General features: G+C 44.0%; 1 protein-coding gene across 8 annotated transcripts in view; it reads left to right on the top strand.

Annotated features, from left to right (window-relative positions):
* Positions 1 to 15088, top strand: part of RAP1GAP2 (RAP1 GTPase activating protein 2) — a 353090-nt gene that overhangs the window by 299601 nt on the left and 38401 nt on the right. For all 8 annotated transcript variants that reach the window (XM_075904876.2, XM_025179236.3, XM_075904878.2 and 5 more), the window contains 6 exons: positions 323 to 423; positions 2361 to 2490; positions 4990 to 5145; positions 10058 to 10129; positions 12041 to 12127; positions 14068 to 14202. In XM_075904876.2, coding sequence (XP_075760991.2) covers positions 323 to 423; positions 2361 to 2490; positions 4990 to 5145; positions 10058 to 10129; positions 12041 to 12127; positions 14068 to 14202 — 681 coding nt within the window. The remainder of the gene's footprint in view (positions 1 to 322; positions 424 to 2360; positions 2491 to 4989; positions 5146 to 10057; positions 10130 to 12040; positions 12128 to 14067; positions 14203 to 15088) is intronic.

Raw genomic sequence — 15088 nt, 5'->3', positions numbered from 1 at the left:
CTATGTACCCCACCATTGTATACTAATTTAAGTTGCCTTGCTAGGTGGTGCTACCTGAGCCTGATTCTGGTCTGGATTTACACCAGAGTTACTCCATTGACTTCAGTGGAGTTACCCTTAATTTATGTTAATATCACTAATATCAGAATCAGGACTACAGTGAGTAACAAAAGCCTGACATCCAGGAGTGCTAGTATACGAGTCCCTTATTACACCACCCATCTCTGGTTTTAATGTGCCTTTCAACTTTCAGTCTGGCTCCTGTGTCCTCAGAATGAAAACTAGCCTGGTTTTTCACTTGACTTCTTAATGTATTTTGCAGACTTTAGAGGAAGAGTTGTTTGGGAATAATGAAGAGAGCCCTGCTTTCAAGAACTTCTTGAGTTTGCTAGGGGAAACCATAACACTCCAGGATTTTAAAGGGTGAGGAAAATACAGGAAACGCTTTTCTAATTATTTGTAACAACACACCACTTAAGGTGTAAAAGCATCCAACAGCTCAGAAATAGAAATCACTTCATTGCTGGACTGCATGGTACAAACTGGAAACAAATGTAACTTTGACTATTCTTTCAAACCATGAGGAGCTACTCCAGGGGTTAGAACGGCAAAGAAAAAAGAGTGGCAGATTTGCTTTTCTTTGTTTTAAAACACCCACTTTCATTTCAGTCATAAATGAAACTAACTCATATGGAAAAAAACACCCAGCATGTTCTCATGCATTTTTCTAAGTATGTTGAAAATCTATATTGGATTCACAGAACTTGTACAAAATGAATCTGATCATGGTATCAAATAGTCGACCCTGTCCTTTTGTGCTGTTCTATCATTGCAAAAGGGGTGTGAAGCTAGCTTCAGTAGTGTGGAAGAATCCCCTGAGAGTGTTAATCTGAAATAGCCAGTTGCATTCAACTTGTCCCATAGCATCAGTCATAGAAAGCATGTCAGGGGGAAAATGGCATGGTTGGAACACCTGCTATCGAAAGGGTCCTTTGTGTCTATTGGTAGCCAGGTGCAAATTAGAGCAGTGCCAAGGCTACTCAACAGCTTGAAACTTCTTCAGTGGATGCAGGTTTGGAGAACAATTGACCTTGCAAACCCTCTTGTTTCCTGCAGCAAGAGTTATGCATCACAAGGATTGCCAGATCAGGCCTCAATGGCTGTTGCCTAGTGGGCAGAGGTCCACGTCATACTACTAGCAATGGAACCAATTATTCACCTTCTTGCCTATCTCTACAAGGAAGCTAAAGACTAAGTAGCCCACAGAGAATGAACCTAATTGAGCTTTTGCTCATTTTTACTCCTAGCTGTGGACCATTTTTTTAAGTTTCAGAAGCATTCTGATACTTTGTCTTCCCCCTCCGCTTTCACCCAGTTTGGGGCTTCCAAGTTCAGCTCCTGACTAGGGCTGGAAGTGATTAAATACCCAAAGAAAAGCTGTTTTGTAGCCTTGGACATGACAGATAATTTGGCTAAACATCTAGGCTACGTCTACACTGGCATGATTTCACAGAAATGCTTTTAATGGAAAAGTTTTCCGTTAAAAGCATTTTCGGAAAAGCGTGTCTAGATTGGCAAGATGCTTTTCTGGAAAAGCACTTTTTGTGGAAAAGCGTCCGTGGCCAATCTAGATGCGCTTTTCCGCAAAAAAGCCCCGATCGCCATTTTCGCAATCGGGGCTTTTTTGCAGAAAACAGTACTGTGCTGTCTACGCTGGCCCTTTTGTGCAAAAGTCTTTCGGAAAAAGACTTTTGCCCGAACGGGAGCAGCATAGTATTTCCGGAAAATCAAGCGGCCAGTGTAGATAGCTGGCAAGTTTTTCCGGAAAAGCGGCTGATTTTCCGGAAAAACTTGCCAGTCTAGACACAGCCCTAGTGTCAGATGCTTCTCTGAACTCCAATCCACTGCAAATTAAGCTAACATATATCCTGAGCTCCAGGTTGCTAATAATTATACTTGCTAACAATATATCAGCTAATTACCTATGACAATGACTATATGAATAACCAGTGTTCCCTCTAATCTTTTCCATCCATGTGTGGATTTTTTCCATCCATGTGCAGAATAATTGTTATGTGCATTGGGGCATGTGGGAATGTGCACCACCAGCAGAAGCACAAAACCTGGCTGTGGGTGCCCTGCTAATCAGCTGGGCAGCATTTGGATCTCTCCTGAGCAGCCACACCAGCACAGAGCTCACAGGGAATACAGATGGACACTAGCTAACTATGTATGGATACAGAAGATAGTTGTCTATCTAGAATATAGATAGTATATCGTTAAATAATTTAACAAGCTATAACCTTTAATCAACATTCTGCTAGTATTCAGTTCTTCCCAACCTTTCCTTTTATTTCTAGTTTCCGAGGGGGTCTGGATGTAACACATGGTCAGACTGGTACCCAATCTGTGTACACTGTATTCAGGGACAGAGAGATTATGTTTCATGTCTCCACAAAGTTGCCTTTTACTGAAGGAGATGCACAGCAGGTAAGAGAGAGCCAGCCTTGCTTTAGAGAGAAACTGTTAAAGAAAAAGGAACAGCTAAACCTTAGAATTGCTGATGGAGTTTGGAATTATGAAATGGACACTTAGGAGTCGTATGGCACCTTAATGGCTAACAGATTTTTTTGAGCATAAACTTTCAAGGGTAAAAACCACTTCGTCAGATGCAGAACAAAGTGATTTTTCCCACAAAAGATTTTGCCCAAATAAATCTGTTAGTCTGCGAAGTGCCACAAGACTCCTCATTGTTTTTGCAGATACAGTCTACAGATTGAGACTTGTCACTAAATGGACATTGTGTATCCATAATGAATGAAAAGCTCTACATTAATTTCCATCTCTCACCTTTGTATGTACTATCTAGAAAATTGTAAACAGTGTGTTTTGTAGTTCCTAAATTCAAGCTCTTTGAGACTGGCATGGTGAAGAAAGTTAAGGCTTTGTCTACATGCAGTTGTACTCCTCTTAGGCTACGTCTTCACTGCAAGTTCTTCTGGCAGAAAATATTCTAATGAGGGACTCGTTAGCATAAGTCACAATCTCATTAGAATATTTTCTGCCGTTCCATTTTGCGCAAGGGGTTTTTGCGCCGAAAGAAGCAGTGTGGACGTTTACACTACAAGTTTTCTCAGCCAAAAATATGCAAATAAGGGACTAATTTGCATGAGTTGAGATCATATTTGCATATTTACTGCCGATCCATTTTTGCGCTGGGGTTTTTGCAAAAAACCCTTTTTCCGTAAGATCCTTATGACCCCAAAAAGGAGGTGTACTGATCTTGTTGCAAAAAGAAAATATCTACAATGCTTATTTTTGTGCAAACACCCCAGGAAAAAACAGATCGGAAGAAAATATGCAAATGAGATTGTGACTCATGCAAATGAGTTCCTCATTTGCATATTTTCCGCCAGAAGAACTCACGGTGAAGATGAAGCCTTATTGTGTAATAGTTAAAGTGGCACAAATCCAATTAGAGTGGATGAAGTTATAGAGTCAGACCATGTTTACACTAGGAAACTATTTTGAAATTAGTAAATTTGACTTAATAATTCTTGATTTAACAAATTTAAACTAGCATGTCCACACTACAGGGAAGTCTCAAAATTAGTCCGAGGCAGGTTCTATTAACGGGGATGCAAAACCTCAGACTTAGAACGCTGGAGAGTAAGTAATTCAAATTACTTCGGGGAGTAGTTATTTCAAAATAGCAGCAGCAGAGTGTCCACACTACCGCTATTTCAAAATAACTATTTCAGAATTAGCATTACTCCTGATGAAAAGCAGGAGTACAGATTTTGAATTCCATGGCCCATTATTTTGAAAAAATGGGCTTCGTAGTGTGGATTCTCTGTTTATAAATCAACCTTAGGGGGGGGGTATTTCAAAATAAAGTCCTAGTGTAGACAAGGGCTCATAAAGGTGCCATAGAGCAGTATAGCTTATTCCTGACCAGAAAGGAGAATGACCTATATTGCTATATGGCATCTTTATACAAGTATATCTGTGACCACATTAGGGGTTATATCAGTAGAGATTTTGGTAAACCATCACCCCCTCTCAACGGACATAGTTAAACTGGCACAAAGTGTGAAGATTACGCCTAAGTGGTTTTCCTTAAATACTGAGCCACAGAGATTTAACAGGTGTTGATTTTAATCCACAAATCCCTGCATATTTTTGACCCCATGGAATTAGCCATCTCACAATTTTTAGTCTTTGTTGTCTACAACTGGATAACTAAATCTATAGTATGGCACTTTTGGCCTCATTTTCTGTGGTGTTGGGAGTTGTGGAGGCTATTTCAAATCAGGCTACTTATTTAGGGGCCTAAATATGAATATAGGGAATTAATAGATTTTAAGGCTCAAAGGGACCATTATGGACATATAGTCTGACCTTCTGCACAATAAAGGAATATAGAACCTTACCCAGTAAAGTCTGTATGGAGCTCATAACTTCTCTTTAAGCTATCACTTATGAGAAAGGTATCCAGTCTTGATTTAAATTATTCAAATGATGGAGAATCCACTCTGTCCTTAGGTATAGCCCTGGGCACCAAGTCTGAAAATTTGTATCTAAATACATGTTGAACCTCTCTAGTCTGGCAATCTCTGGTCTGGCAACATCCGTGGTCCGGCATGATTTTAGTTAGTTGGATGTCCATTTATCATGGGTGTGGCCAAGTTTCCCACAGTCCCATAAAGTTTGTTTACAGCCACCAGTCCTGGCTGTCGGTGTTCTGTGCTGTTAGTTAGCTCTAATTTACCCCTAAACGTCTTCTAAGAGCCCAGGATCAGTGGAAGTGTTGGTAATGCTGCCAGACAATATCGACCTCCTGTGGTCCTGAAAAGTCTCTGGTCACATCCCCAGAGTGCCAGACTAGAAAGGTTCAGCCTGTAATTGCTCATACAAAGTGGATATTTGTTTCCAGGAGACACGTGAATGCTTAATTTTAACTGCCAAATATTTACACCCTTCATTCAGCTCCAGAGAAAGAGACACATTGGTAATGACATAGTGGCAATTATATTTCAAGAAGAAAACACTCCGTTTGTCCCTGACATGATCGCCTCAAATTTCCTGCATGCGTACATCGTTGTGCAAGTGGAGAGTCCTGAGACTGACAATGAATCCTATAAGGTAAGAGGATTTCGCAAGTTAAACGGCTGGATTTTGTTTCTGCAAGTCCACTTGAGATCTGACAATGACTCTGCTGTTCTCACCCTTGAGAACTTGCCAGTTTTAACCTGGATACATAGATTAGGGCGCCGATGCTGCAAAGACTGTCGAGGGCTTAATTTTCTGTGTTGTGTTTAGGACAACTCACAATATGTATGTAAATCTTTGAAAGATTTAGGACCATGGTTACCTTGCTGTGGGTCCTATCCAATACCCATAGAAGTCAATGGGAGAATACAGTATCACCTAGTATGTCCTTATATTGGCTATAGGAAATATCTTGAATACTGTAAATACTAAAGAAAAGCTACTGGGTATCTAGGGCCCTGATCTTGCAAGTTTCTCCACTGAACTGGACTTCCGGACCCATCCAGGAACCCACAGATGTAGCAAGTTATAAAATAAGAATATAAAAATGGCCATAGTGAGTCAGACCAATGGTCCATGAAGCCCAGTATTGTATCTTCTTACTGTGGTTAGTGCTAGATACCTCAGAAGGAAATAACAGGACAGGGTAGTTATTGAATGCTCTAACATAGGGTTTCCCAACCTATGGGTCAGGACCCAAATATGGGTCACCATTACATTTCAAAAGGATCGCCAAGTGTCTCCACAGGTGCCTCCTCCCCCCGTTTTTGAATTGCCTTGGGTCATCATGTCTTCCTGAATTGTTAAAATGGGTCCCCATGTGGAAAAGGTTGGGAACCTCTGCTCTAACAGAAATATTGGTCCCCTGCTATCCAGTCCTAGTTCTAGCAGTCAGAGGTGTAGGGCATATCTTCACTACCGACTGGATCGACGGGCAGCGATCAGTCCAGCAGGGGTCAATTTATCACATCTTGTATAGACCTGATAAATCAACCTATGAACATTCTTCTGTTGACTCTCCTACTCCACCAAAATGAGAAGAGTAAACTGAGTTGATGTGAGAGCATCAGCAGTCAACTTACCGCAATGAAGATACCGCAGTAAGCAGACCTAAGTCCATTGACTTGCTACGTTATTCACATAGCTGAAGTTGCTTAACTTAGGTCGATGGCCGGTGGTAGCATAGACAAGCCCCCAGTGACATACAGAGGAAGACTATCTTGGCTAATAGTTAAAGTGACGGAAACTGAAAGAATATATATGGGGACAGTCTGAAGTAGGAATTAATTGTCAATAGCTTCATATACATCATTGGAGCTATGACCATTTACATTTATTGATGGGCTGGCCTATGCTTGCTATGATCCAAAATCAGGAAGTTTTTCCTATTCCAGAAAGCTCTTAAGCACACTCTTATTGTAAAGCATATGGGAATTAAGTACATTCTTCTAGTTAAAGCACTTATTTAGGTACCTCCCTCTATGTCTACCTGAAAAAGAGACAGCTATGACAGTCAGCAATGAATCCTTTCTTCAGTAAAATGATGATTAGTTCGAGACTTGCCAGTTTGGCAGATTTATGGATGATATATAAGTAGTTTACAAACAGTATATTTGTTTGTGGGCTATGTACGTATATTTCATATTTATGTTTCGATAGCGTATACACATACATAGTTAAGATAGATAAATAATGTTATATATTACTATTCTTATAAATTTAAATGTATAGTATGTGTTTTAACTCTAATAATATACTATTTATACATGGAGAATATTCAATTTATATGCTATTTATTTTTTAAATTTGTCTTAGAATATTTTACTTCTCTGCACGCTGTTCAAATGTACACAAAATAAAAATATGCTATATGCATATATATATATATATATATATATATATATATATATATATATATATATATTCTATGATAACTATTCAGAGATAATATAATGTATCATTTTTAACATTGAAAATACATTGCTTGGAGTCATGAAGAAAAATCAAATTCATATGAAAACTAATGAAGAGCGACAAACAATTAAACATACAATTAATGTATTTAATGCAGGAATAAATGATTAGCTTTGGGAATGGGTGTGTCACTAAGGCAAGTGCTGTGCTCTAGAGTAACCTTTGCTTAAGCCTTTAGGTAAATATTTGTGCTGGTAAAGGTGATCTGACTGGTACTGTTACAACAGAACCTGTGAGTTTTCTATCCAGAGGACAGGGAACATGCAATGAGATTATGACAAAGACTGTGCCCCATTGCTGGAATTGTGCCAAGACCGGGTCATGCTAGAAAGTGCCCTGAGCCAGTAGTTATACAGTTTCATGGAGTCACTTCCAGAGAGTCCTTAGGGCGCATGGGATGGGGGGACAAGACAGCACAGGTCGTGTTAGAAGTCTGAGAGCTAGAGAGCCAGAGCAAACCACAGGGGCTGCAGGTGTCCAGCAGCCTTATTAAAGAGCCCACTGTATACTCCTCAGAACTAGTCCTGTCCCCTCAGTCTCTCAGTACCTCAGAGGACTTCAGTACCTCTGTTAGGGCTTTGCCATTCACATGACTGGGCTGGGCTGGAGATCCTTAGAATTGCTTACAAAAGAGCCCTGCTAGGCCACTTTGCAGCCCGGATACCTAGGCCCACCAGTGGGGCAAGGGGAAATGGGGCAACTGTTCTAGAGCCCGGCAATTCAAAATGCCTGGATTCCCAGCCACCACTTCTGCTACCGCAACAGCCGCAGCAGCCCTGGCCAGAACGTTGGGTTCTTTAAATCGCCGCTGCAGCACATTCTAGGCAGCTCTGAAGGCTGGCTGGCCCTAGCTCCACCTCTTCTGCCCAAGGCCCCGCCCCTTCCAAGAGCTTGGAGCACCCCCCACCCACCTTGCCAGGGGCCTGGCAAGTCTATCAACTCCCCCTGCTGGTACTTATTGTGATGGGGAAGTCAGACTGCATTAGGACAATCCGCCCCACCCGAGTTTTGTCAGTCACTGTCCGATGCTGGTCTGACCCAGAATTTCCATGCCAGTGATCTTAGAGGTGAATCAGTGAACTCACCCTGCATGAGAGTGTAAAAGGGATTCACTTCTCATATCATCTTGGCGAACTACTGCAGCAACTTCTGCATAGCAATGTATTTCACCCCTTCCCACCCCATCTGCTCAGGGCTGTCAGTTCCTTTTATGTTCTGCACATGCCTCCAGATCCTGATCGAAAGGTCAAAAGGACACTTGCCTTTGTGTAATTAGCTGTTTGTTCCGCATGCTGCTCTCTTTATGCTCCTTGGCTAAGCAGATGATTTTCTTTGGCTTCCAACATGTAGGAGTTAAAGATATTAGAACTGAAAGAGGCATTTTCCAACAGAAGCCAGCCACCCAAATTAAATCATCCAAATGGAAACATAATTTCACAACATTAGGCTCGAGCAGGCGATTCGACCTCAGTGACTGCAGTTTTTGGCGGTAGCAAAGCAGGATGGATGATATTCATCCTTTCCTTTCTCCATTGCCAAAGAGCCCTTTTGATGGCATGCCCTGAAATTTACTAGCATCCCTCTTTATGCCCTGTTTAACTCTTCTAACAAGCTGGCTGATTGCCTGCAGACATCCGTACCAGGCCAGAGAATTGAAGGGGCAGGTGGTCAACTGACCAAGCAATGTCAACCTGCTTGTCAGATGAAAAGCTACAATTATCAGCCAGCTTGGTACGTCAGCCTGTTCACATGAGCAAATGCACTAAAATCTCCCACTGTCTCTTTTACCTGGTGTTGATTAGGGCTAGGATACACTCGTGGAGGAGGTGTGAAAGGTACCATTGCATACCACTGAAACAGAGTTATTATGAATTCTTTATTGCTTGCATGGCGGCCGTGCCGACAAGCCCCGGTCAGGGATCAGGCCCTCTCTGGTGCTAGGCTCTGCCCCCAAAGAGTTTACACCCTACGCACAAGTGATGATGACAACTGTGATGAGTGTAGCAAGGCAGCGGGACCTAGAGGCAATGGCACAGGATTCAGAAACTTGGCCCAAGTCTTCTAGTGATGCCCCTGACTGAAGACTCCAGGGCAAGTGGAATTCAGCCTCAGAAGGGAGGTGCTGCTTCTTTGTAACAGGAGTTTTTCTGGTTGTGCCTCCCTGGTCCAGCACCGTTGGGACCCGATGGGTCCTGATGCAGGGAATTTGCCAGACCAGGGGAGGTAAGTGCCAACCCCACTGCTGCCACCAGCTGTGGGACTCCACTCTGGCGGCAGCAGAGAGGCCGGCATTGACTGAGCAGAGGATGTTCTGGGGGCGGGGGATGCTCTGGGATGAGGCAGGATGGCTGGGTGCCAGGAGTGCATGCCCCGCCTCTTTCCCCGAGGGCTCCCCCGGCCCTGCTCCTCCTCTTCCCTCCCTGACCGTGAGCTCCACAAAGGAGCTATTTGCAGTGCTCTGGGAGGTTGGGGGAGCAGTTGCCCAGCTTTTCCCTGTGAGTGCTCCAGCACCCCAGACGGTGCCGGGTGAGGGAAATCCGGACCATAGAGGTCCAGCCTGTATTGCATATGGTCTGTGTTCCAGTTGCACCTAGAGCCTTGTAGCTAACACCCAGAGTTCTGTGTGGAGGGCCTAGTTCATACTCACTGTGTAAGAGCTTACTATTGCCCCTAAGAGCTTAGTGGATAAATAGGTAAACCTGGGGAGGAGGGAGAGGCAGAGAGACTTTTTCAAGTTCACTCAGTAGGTCAGAGTTAGAGCTGGGCATATAACCCAGATCTCCTGGCTCCCAGCTGAGTGCTCCAGTGTGTCTCTCTGGGCCAGTCTTGTACCTCTTAAGCAGGTTGGGCTATAAATGGAGGCCGTGCGTTAATGACCCCTCTGCTACAAGGAATCTTGCTAGCTGCTTTGCCTGGAGTGCTGCCAAGGTATTGCAAGAGACATGAATACTCTGGGCATTACTAATTTGTTGTTGCAACACTTGTGGTGTCAGGTAACTCATATATTCTTGCTTTCCTTTGGTTCTAATAGGTGTCAGTCACTGCCCGGGAAGATGTCCCTTCGTTTGGTCCTTCTCTGCCAAGCCCACCAGTATTTCAAAAAGTAAGTAGCAAAATAGAAAGTACGACGAAGTTGCATTATTCACCCAAACTGTCTCAAAAGACACCTGTTTATTGTGTGAAATATGGTAGGACTGAGGTGAGCGCTAGAGTAAAACCATAGGGCCTGATCCTCTGCTGGTGTAGATCAACCAGTGAATGAAACCATTGCTGAGTGACATTAGCTGATAATCTGGCCGATACAGGTGCTGGATGCAGGCAATTCATTGGAACTGTAAATGATTAACTATTGACCTCTAAGGTTCTGGGGAAAATCCTGAGTGGCAAATGAAAATGAATTTGGTGGGAGTCTCTCAGGCTACATCTACACGACAGGGTTTTTGCGCAAAAGTAACTGGTTTTGCTCAAAAACCCGCAGAGCATCCACACTTCAAGCACATTTTTGCACAAGAAAATGTACAGTAGAGCGGCAGAACAGAGTGCTTTTTGCAGTAGAGGTTTACCTCTTTCTACGAGGAATAACTCCTTTTTGTGCAAGAACTCTTGTGCAAAATATGTGTGTGGATGCTCAACAGGGGTTTCTTGTGCAAAAAGAGCCTACCAAAAAAGTACAGGTGCTCTGATGGCCATTCTGTTAATGGCAATCAGAACTTTCTTGAACAAGAGCATCCATGCAGTGTGGACACGCTCTTACGCAAAAGCACATCGCTTTTGCGATGTGTTTTTGTAGTGTGGACATGCTTTTGTGCAAGATGTTTTTGCTTTTCTGCAAAAAGCTTCTTGCGTAAAAAGCCTGCCGTGTAGACATAACCTCAGTGTAGCCCAACACCTAATGTGGCACAATTCAGCATATGTCTGTACAAGAAATGCCCAGGAGCAGGTTAGTGCGGCTGTGGGAGGGTTAGGTTGGAAGAAAGTGCATTGGCGGGGCTGTTTGGAGCTGTGTGAACCAATGCCTGACCATGCTAAATGAATGGCTTGACTCATTGCTCTTTAGCCCTCAGTTTTGTCAGACATGGATTCACCCAGAAATATTTTTTAAAGAAAAACAAATTAATTTAGATCTACTTTGTTCAACTAGAAGATTTACCTGATGTTGCTCGGCTCCTTGCCTCAATTGATTGTTATTTTTTGGAAAATAAAATAGTAATGTCCATGCTTCATTTAAATCATTGCTCCAGGGTGTGGCTGGGGATTAGGGATTCAGTATGCAGGCTGCCCTGGGGGGAGAGGCTTGGGGCCAGGTGAAAAACGCCTCTCCATGGCAGTTTCATCTCCCCCCTGTGCTCTCCAGCCAGAGTGAGCAATGAAGCAAACTGTGCACTTCCCCCTCGCTCCCTGACAAAGGGGAACAGCCAGCAATGTTCCTGTATGAATTGGGGAGAACATATAGAATCATAGAACCATAGAGCTGGAAGAGACCTCAGAAGGTCGTCAAGTCCAGCCCCCTGCTCTAGGCAGGACCAATCCCAACTTCAACCCTCTTTCCCCCAGAGGACACCTGGGGGGTGGGAGGCTCATGGCTGGGTCAGTCCCAGGGTGTGTCTAGACTATACCTCTCTGTCGACAGAGAGATGTGGATTAGGCACATTGAAATTGCTAATGAAGCCAGGATTTAAATATCCTGCATCTCATTAGCATAAATGTGGCCACCACTTTTTTTCGAAATGGAGTTTTTTCAAAAAAAACCAGCAGTTTAGATGCGGATCTGTCAAAAATAAAGCCTTTTTCGACAGATCCTGTATTCCTCGAAGAATGAGGTTTACAAGATCTGTTGAAAAAGGCTTTATTTTTGACAGATCCGAATCTAGACTGCCTTTTTTTCGAAAAAATAATCAGCTAATCAGCGCTTCATTTGCATTGCCTCTTCTGGCAAAACCCGTTGTGTAGATGTAGCCTCAGAGTATTAAAGTGGCTTTGATTTACTAACCTTACTTTCGCCGATCCCTTCTAGAACGCAGAATTCAGGGAGTTCTTGCTTACCAAACTCATCAATGCTGAAAACGCGTGCTGCAAATCTGACAAGTTTGCAAAGCTGGAGGTAAGGAGAGTAAATATTTCTCTCTCTCTTTTTTTCTCTTTCTGTTGTTTCTCCCTCTCCTCCTCCCCTCCCTTACCACTGCCCTCTCTTTTAGGCCAATCACAAAGAGTAAGGCTAGAAGCAGCTGGTGTACGAATGGAGAAAGTTGTTACCCATCAGTCTTCCTGGGCTGCCCTGTCCCCAGTGAAATGACAAGGTTAACATTTTCTTGAGGAAAGTAGAATCTCATCCCTTCCCGAGCACCTCCTTAAGAAAGGGACATTTTCAAAGTGACCCCCTGCTAAGGTGCAAAACATGGGTGTAGGGCATGATGGGAACACGTCCCTCTGACGTTTTACTTCTCAGCACGGTCCAAGCCTCAGACCTGTCTGCCCTGCCTGCATTGTTTTTATATTGCTGAGCTTATATCCATCCCTCAGTTCTCCACTGCCTTGACATAAGGAAGGGTGGTCAGCCCCCTGGCGGTGCTGCTAGCGTTCTGGGCTCAGCCACAATAGAAGCGATTCCTGCAGCCTCCATCAAGAAGACAGAGGGGTTACATATTATGCAACTTCATTAACATCTGTGAACTAAGAATGTAAAATTCCATTTAATTTGTTAACTGGTTAAGCGGGATGTTTAACCAGTTAACCAATTAAATGGGGAGCAGGCAGGGGGGCCGCTCCAGCCAGCTGGATTGGGGGGGCTGCACCTTTGCCCACGGAGGCCAGGCTGGAGTGGTCCTTACACCGCAGGCAGGGGTTGCTCCATCCTGGCTACAGCACCCCTGCCTGTGACATTCCCAGGCTCACTGCAGACAGGGGCTGTTCTGGGCACCTGGAGCAGCCCCTGCCCATGGTGTGTGGGGTGCTGCTCTAGCCCCTACTGGTTAACCAGTTAATTGGTTAATGTTTCACATCCCTACTAAGAACATCTTGTAGAATCTATTTGACCTTAGGGGCTGGGGCACACGATTTACAAGGAGAGGCAAAAAACAGGACTATGTAGCACTTTAAAGACTAACAAGATGGTTTATTAGATGATGAGCTTTCGTGGGCCAGACCCACTTCCTCAGATCAAATAGTGGAAGAAAATAGTCACAACCATATATACCAAAGGATACATAAATCACTAGGAAGGATACATATATCCGTTGGTATATATGGTTGTGACAATTTTCTTCCACTATTTGATCTGAGGAAGTGGGTCTGGCCCACGAAAACTCATCACCTAATAAACCATCTTGTTAGTCTTAAAGTGCTACATAGTCCTGTTTTTTGTTTCAGCTACACCAGACTAACACGGCTACATTTCTATCACTATTCTACTAGGAGAGAGTGAGGAAACTGCACTTATTTAGTCTGTAGAAGAGAAGAGCGAGGGGGGATTTGATAGCAGCCTTAACTACCTAATGGGAGGTTCCAAAGAGGACGGAGAGGGGCTGTTCTCAGTAGTGACAGATGACAGAACAAGGTGCAGTGGGGGAGGCCTAGGTTGGATATTAGGAAAAACTATTTCACTAGGAAGATGGTGAAGCACTGGGAAGGGTTCCCTAGGGAGGGGGTGGAATCTCCATCCCTGAGATTTTTAAGGCCTGGCAAAACCCTAGCTGGGAGGATTTAGTTAGAGTTAGTCCTGTGACCTCATGAGATCTCTTCCAACCCTAATCATCTATGATTCCATGACTTTTATTACTTCATGTTATTGAGATGGGTCAGCACATCAAGGCAACCCATGGAAGAACCATCTCGGGTTTTTGCTGTCTATGCAGTTTGTAGTCACATTCACGGTACAGTCTCATGCGGTTGCAATGCCATGCTTGATTCCCTGCATGTCCTGGGCTGAGGAGACGGTCTCCACGGCACGGAGCCATTGCTGCATCCATGTTACCTTGTTCTGCACCAAGAGGCTGTCCAACCAATTCATACACCAGCAACTACGTCCCTTTCTCATTCTTTCAGGACCGGACCCGAGCGGCATTGCTGGACAATCTCCATGATGAGCTTCATACACACACACAGGCAATGCTCGGGCTGGGGCCCGAGGAAGATAAGCTTGAGAATGGAGGTCATGGAGGCTTCTTGGAATCATTTAAGGTAAAGAAAATCATCTTACCTACAGCTGTAGATAGACTGGGCTATGGCCAGTGAGAGCCCTGGAGTAATGAAGGACCTGGAAAGCCACACTGATCCAAAGAGTGGCTTTCAGGATTCAACTTCAAAGCAAAATCTGGGGACCAGGTTGAAGAACTCCGACGTGCTAATCCAGGAAAGTACTTTTAGAACACATTTAACTTAGAGCACATGAGTAGCCCAATCAAAGTCAATGGGACTACTCACATGCTTAAAATTAAGCACACGCTTAAGGGTGTTGCTGGATCAGGGCCTATATCAAGGAATTCCTCCTCTAGAGCATTCGACCATTCTTTCAGCAGCTCCTGTGTATTACCGGTCATGCCTTCTCAAAAGCATGCCGCTGGTACGTGGGTGAATGCTCAGACATCTGTGACAAATGCCCGTTGTGATCTTATTCACAGTAAGAGGCGTCTTGCAGGCAGCTCTCCAACTTCCTTGGCAGCTTTTGTCAGCAAATGCTTTCGCCCCATTGTCGGATGCTACCGGGCCGTGTGTCTGCCCGGAAGCTGGCAGTTGTGCAGAGAGAGGAGGCGCGCTGTGATCAGGTGTTCGAGCTGCTGAAGTAAATGGGTGGGCTGGATGCTGTTTTTCATAGGGGAAACAAGCTGAGAGATGGACGTATTAGGAGAAGAGAGTGGGAAAGGGGCTGCAGATCCCACGGTGATGGGTCTGGTATAAATACCTAACGGGAGAAAGGGAGGGATATACAGAAAGGCAGTGTCTAGACTGCATCCCTTTTCCGTAAAATGGATGCAAATTAGACATATCACAATTGCAAATGAAGCGGGGATTTAAAACTCCCCCGCTTCATTACCATAAAAATGGCTGCCGCTTTTTTCCGGCTTGG

Source organism: Pelodiscus sinensis, chromosome 21 (assembly GCF_052426305.1).
Source record: "Pelodiscus sinensis isolate ZL-2025 chromosome 21, ASM5242630v1, whole genome shotgun sequence".
Lineage (NCBI taxonomy): Eukaryota > Metazoa > Chordata > Testudines > Trionychidae > Pelodiscus > Pelodiscus sinensis.
This window is presented reverse-complemented; position numbering and strand designations above follow the sequence as displayed.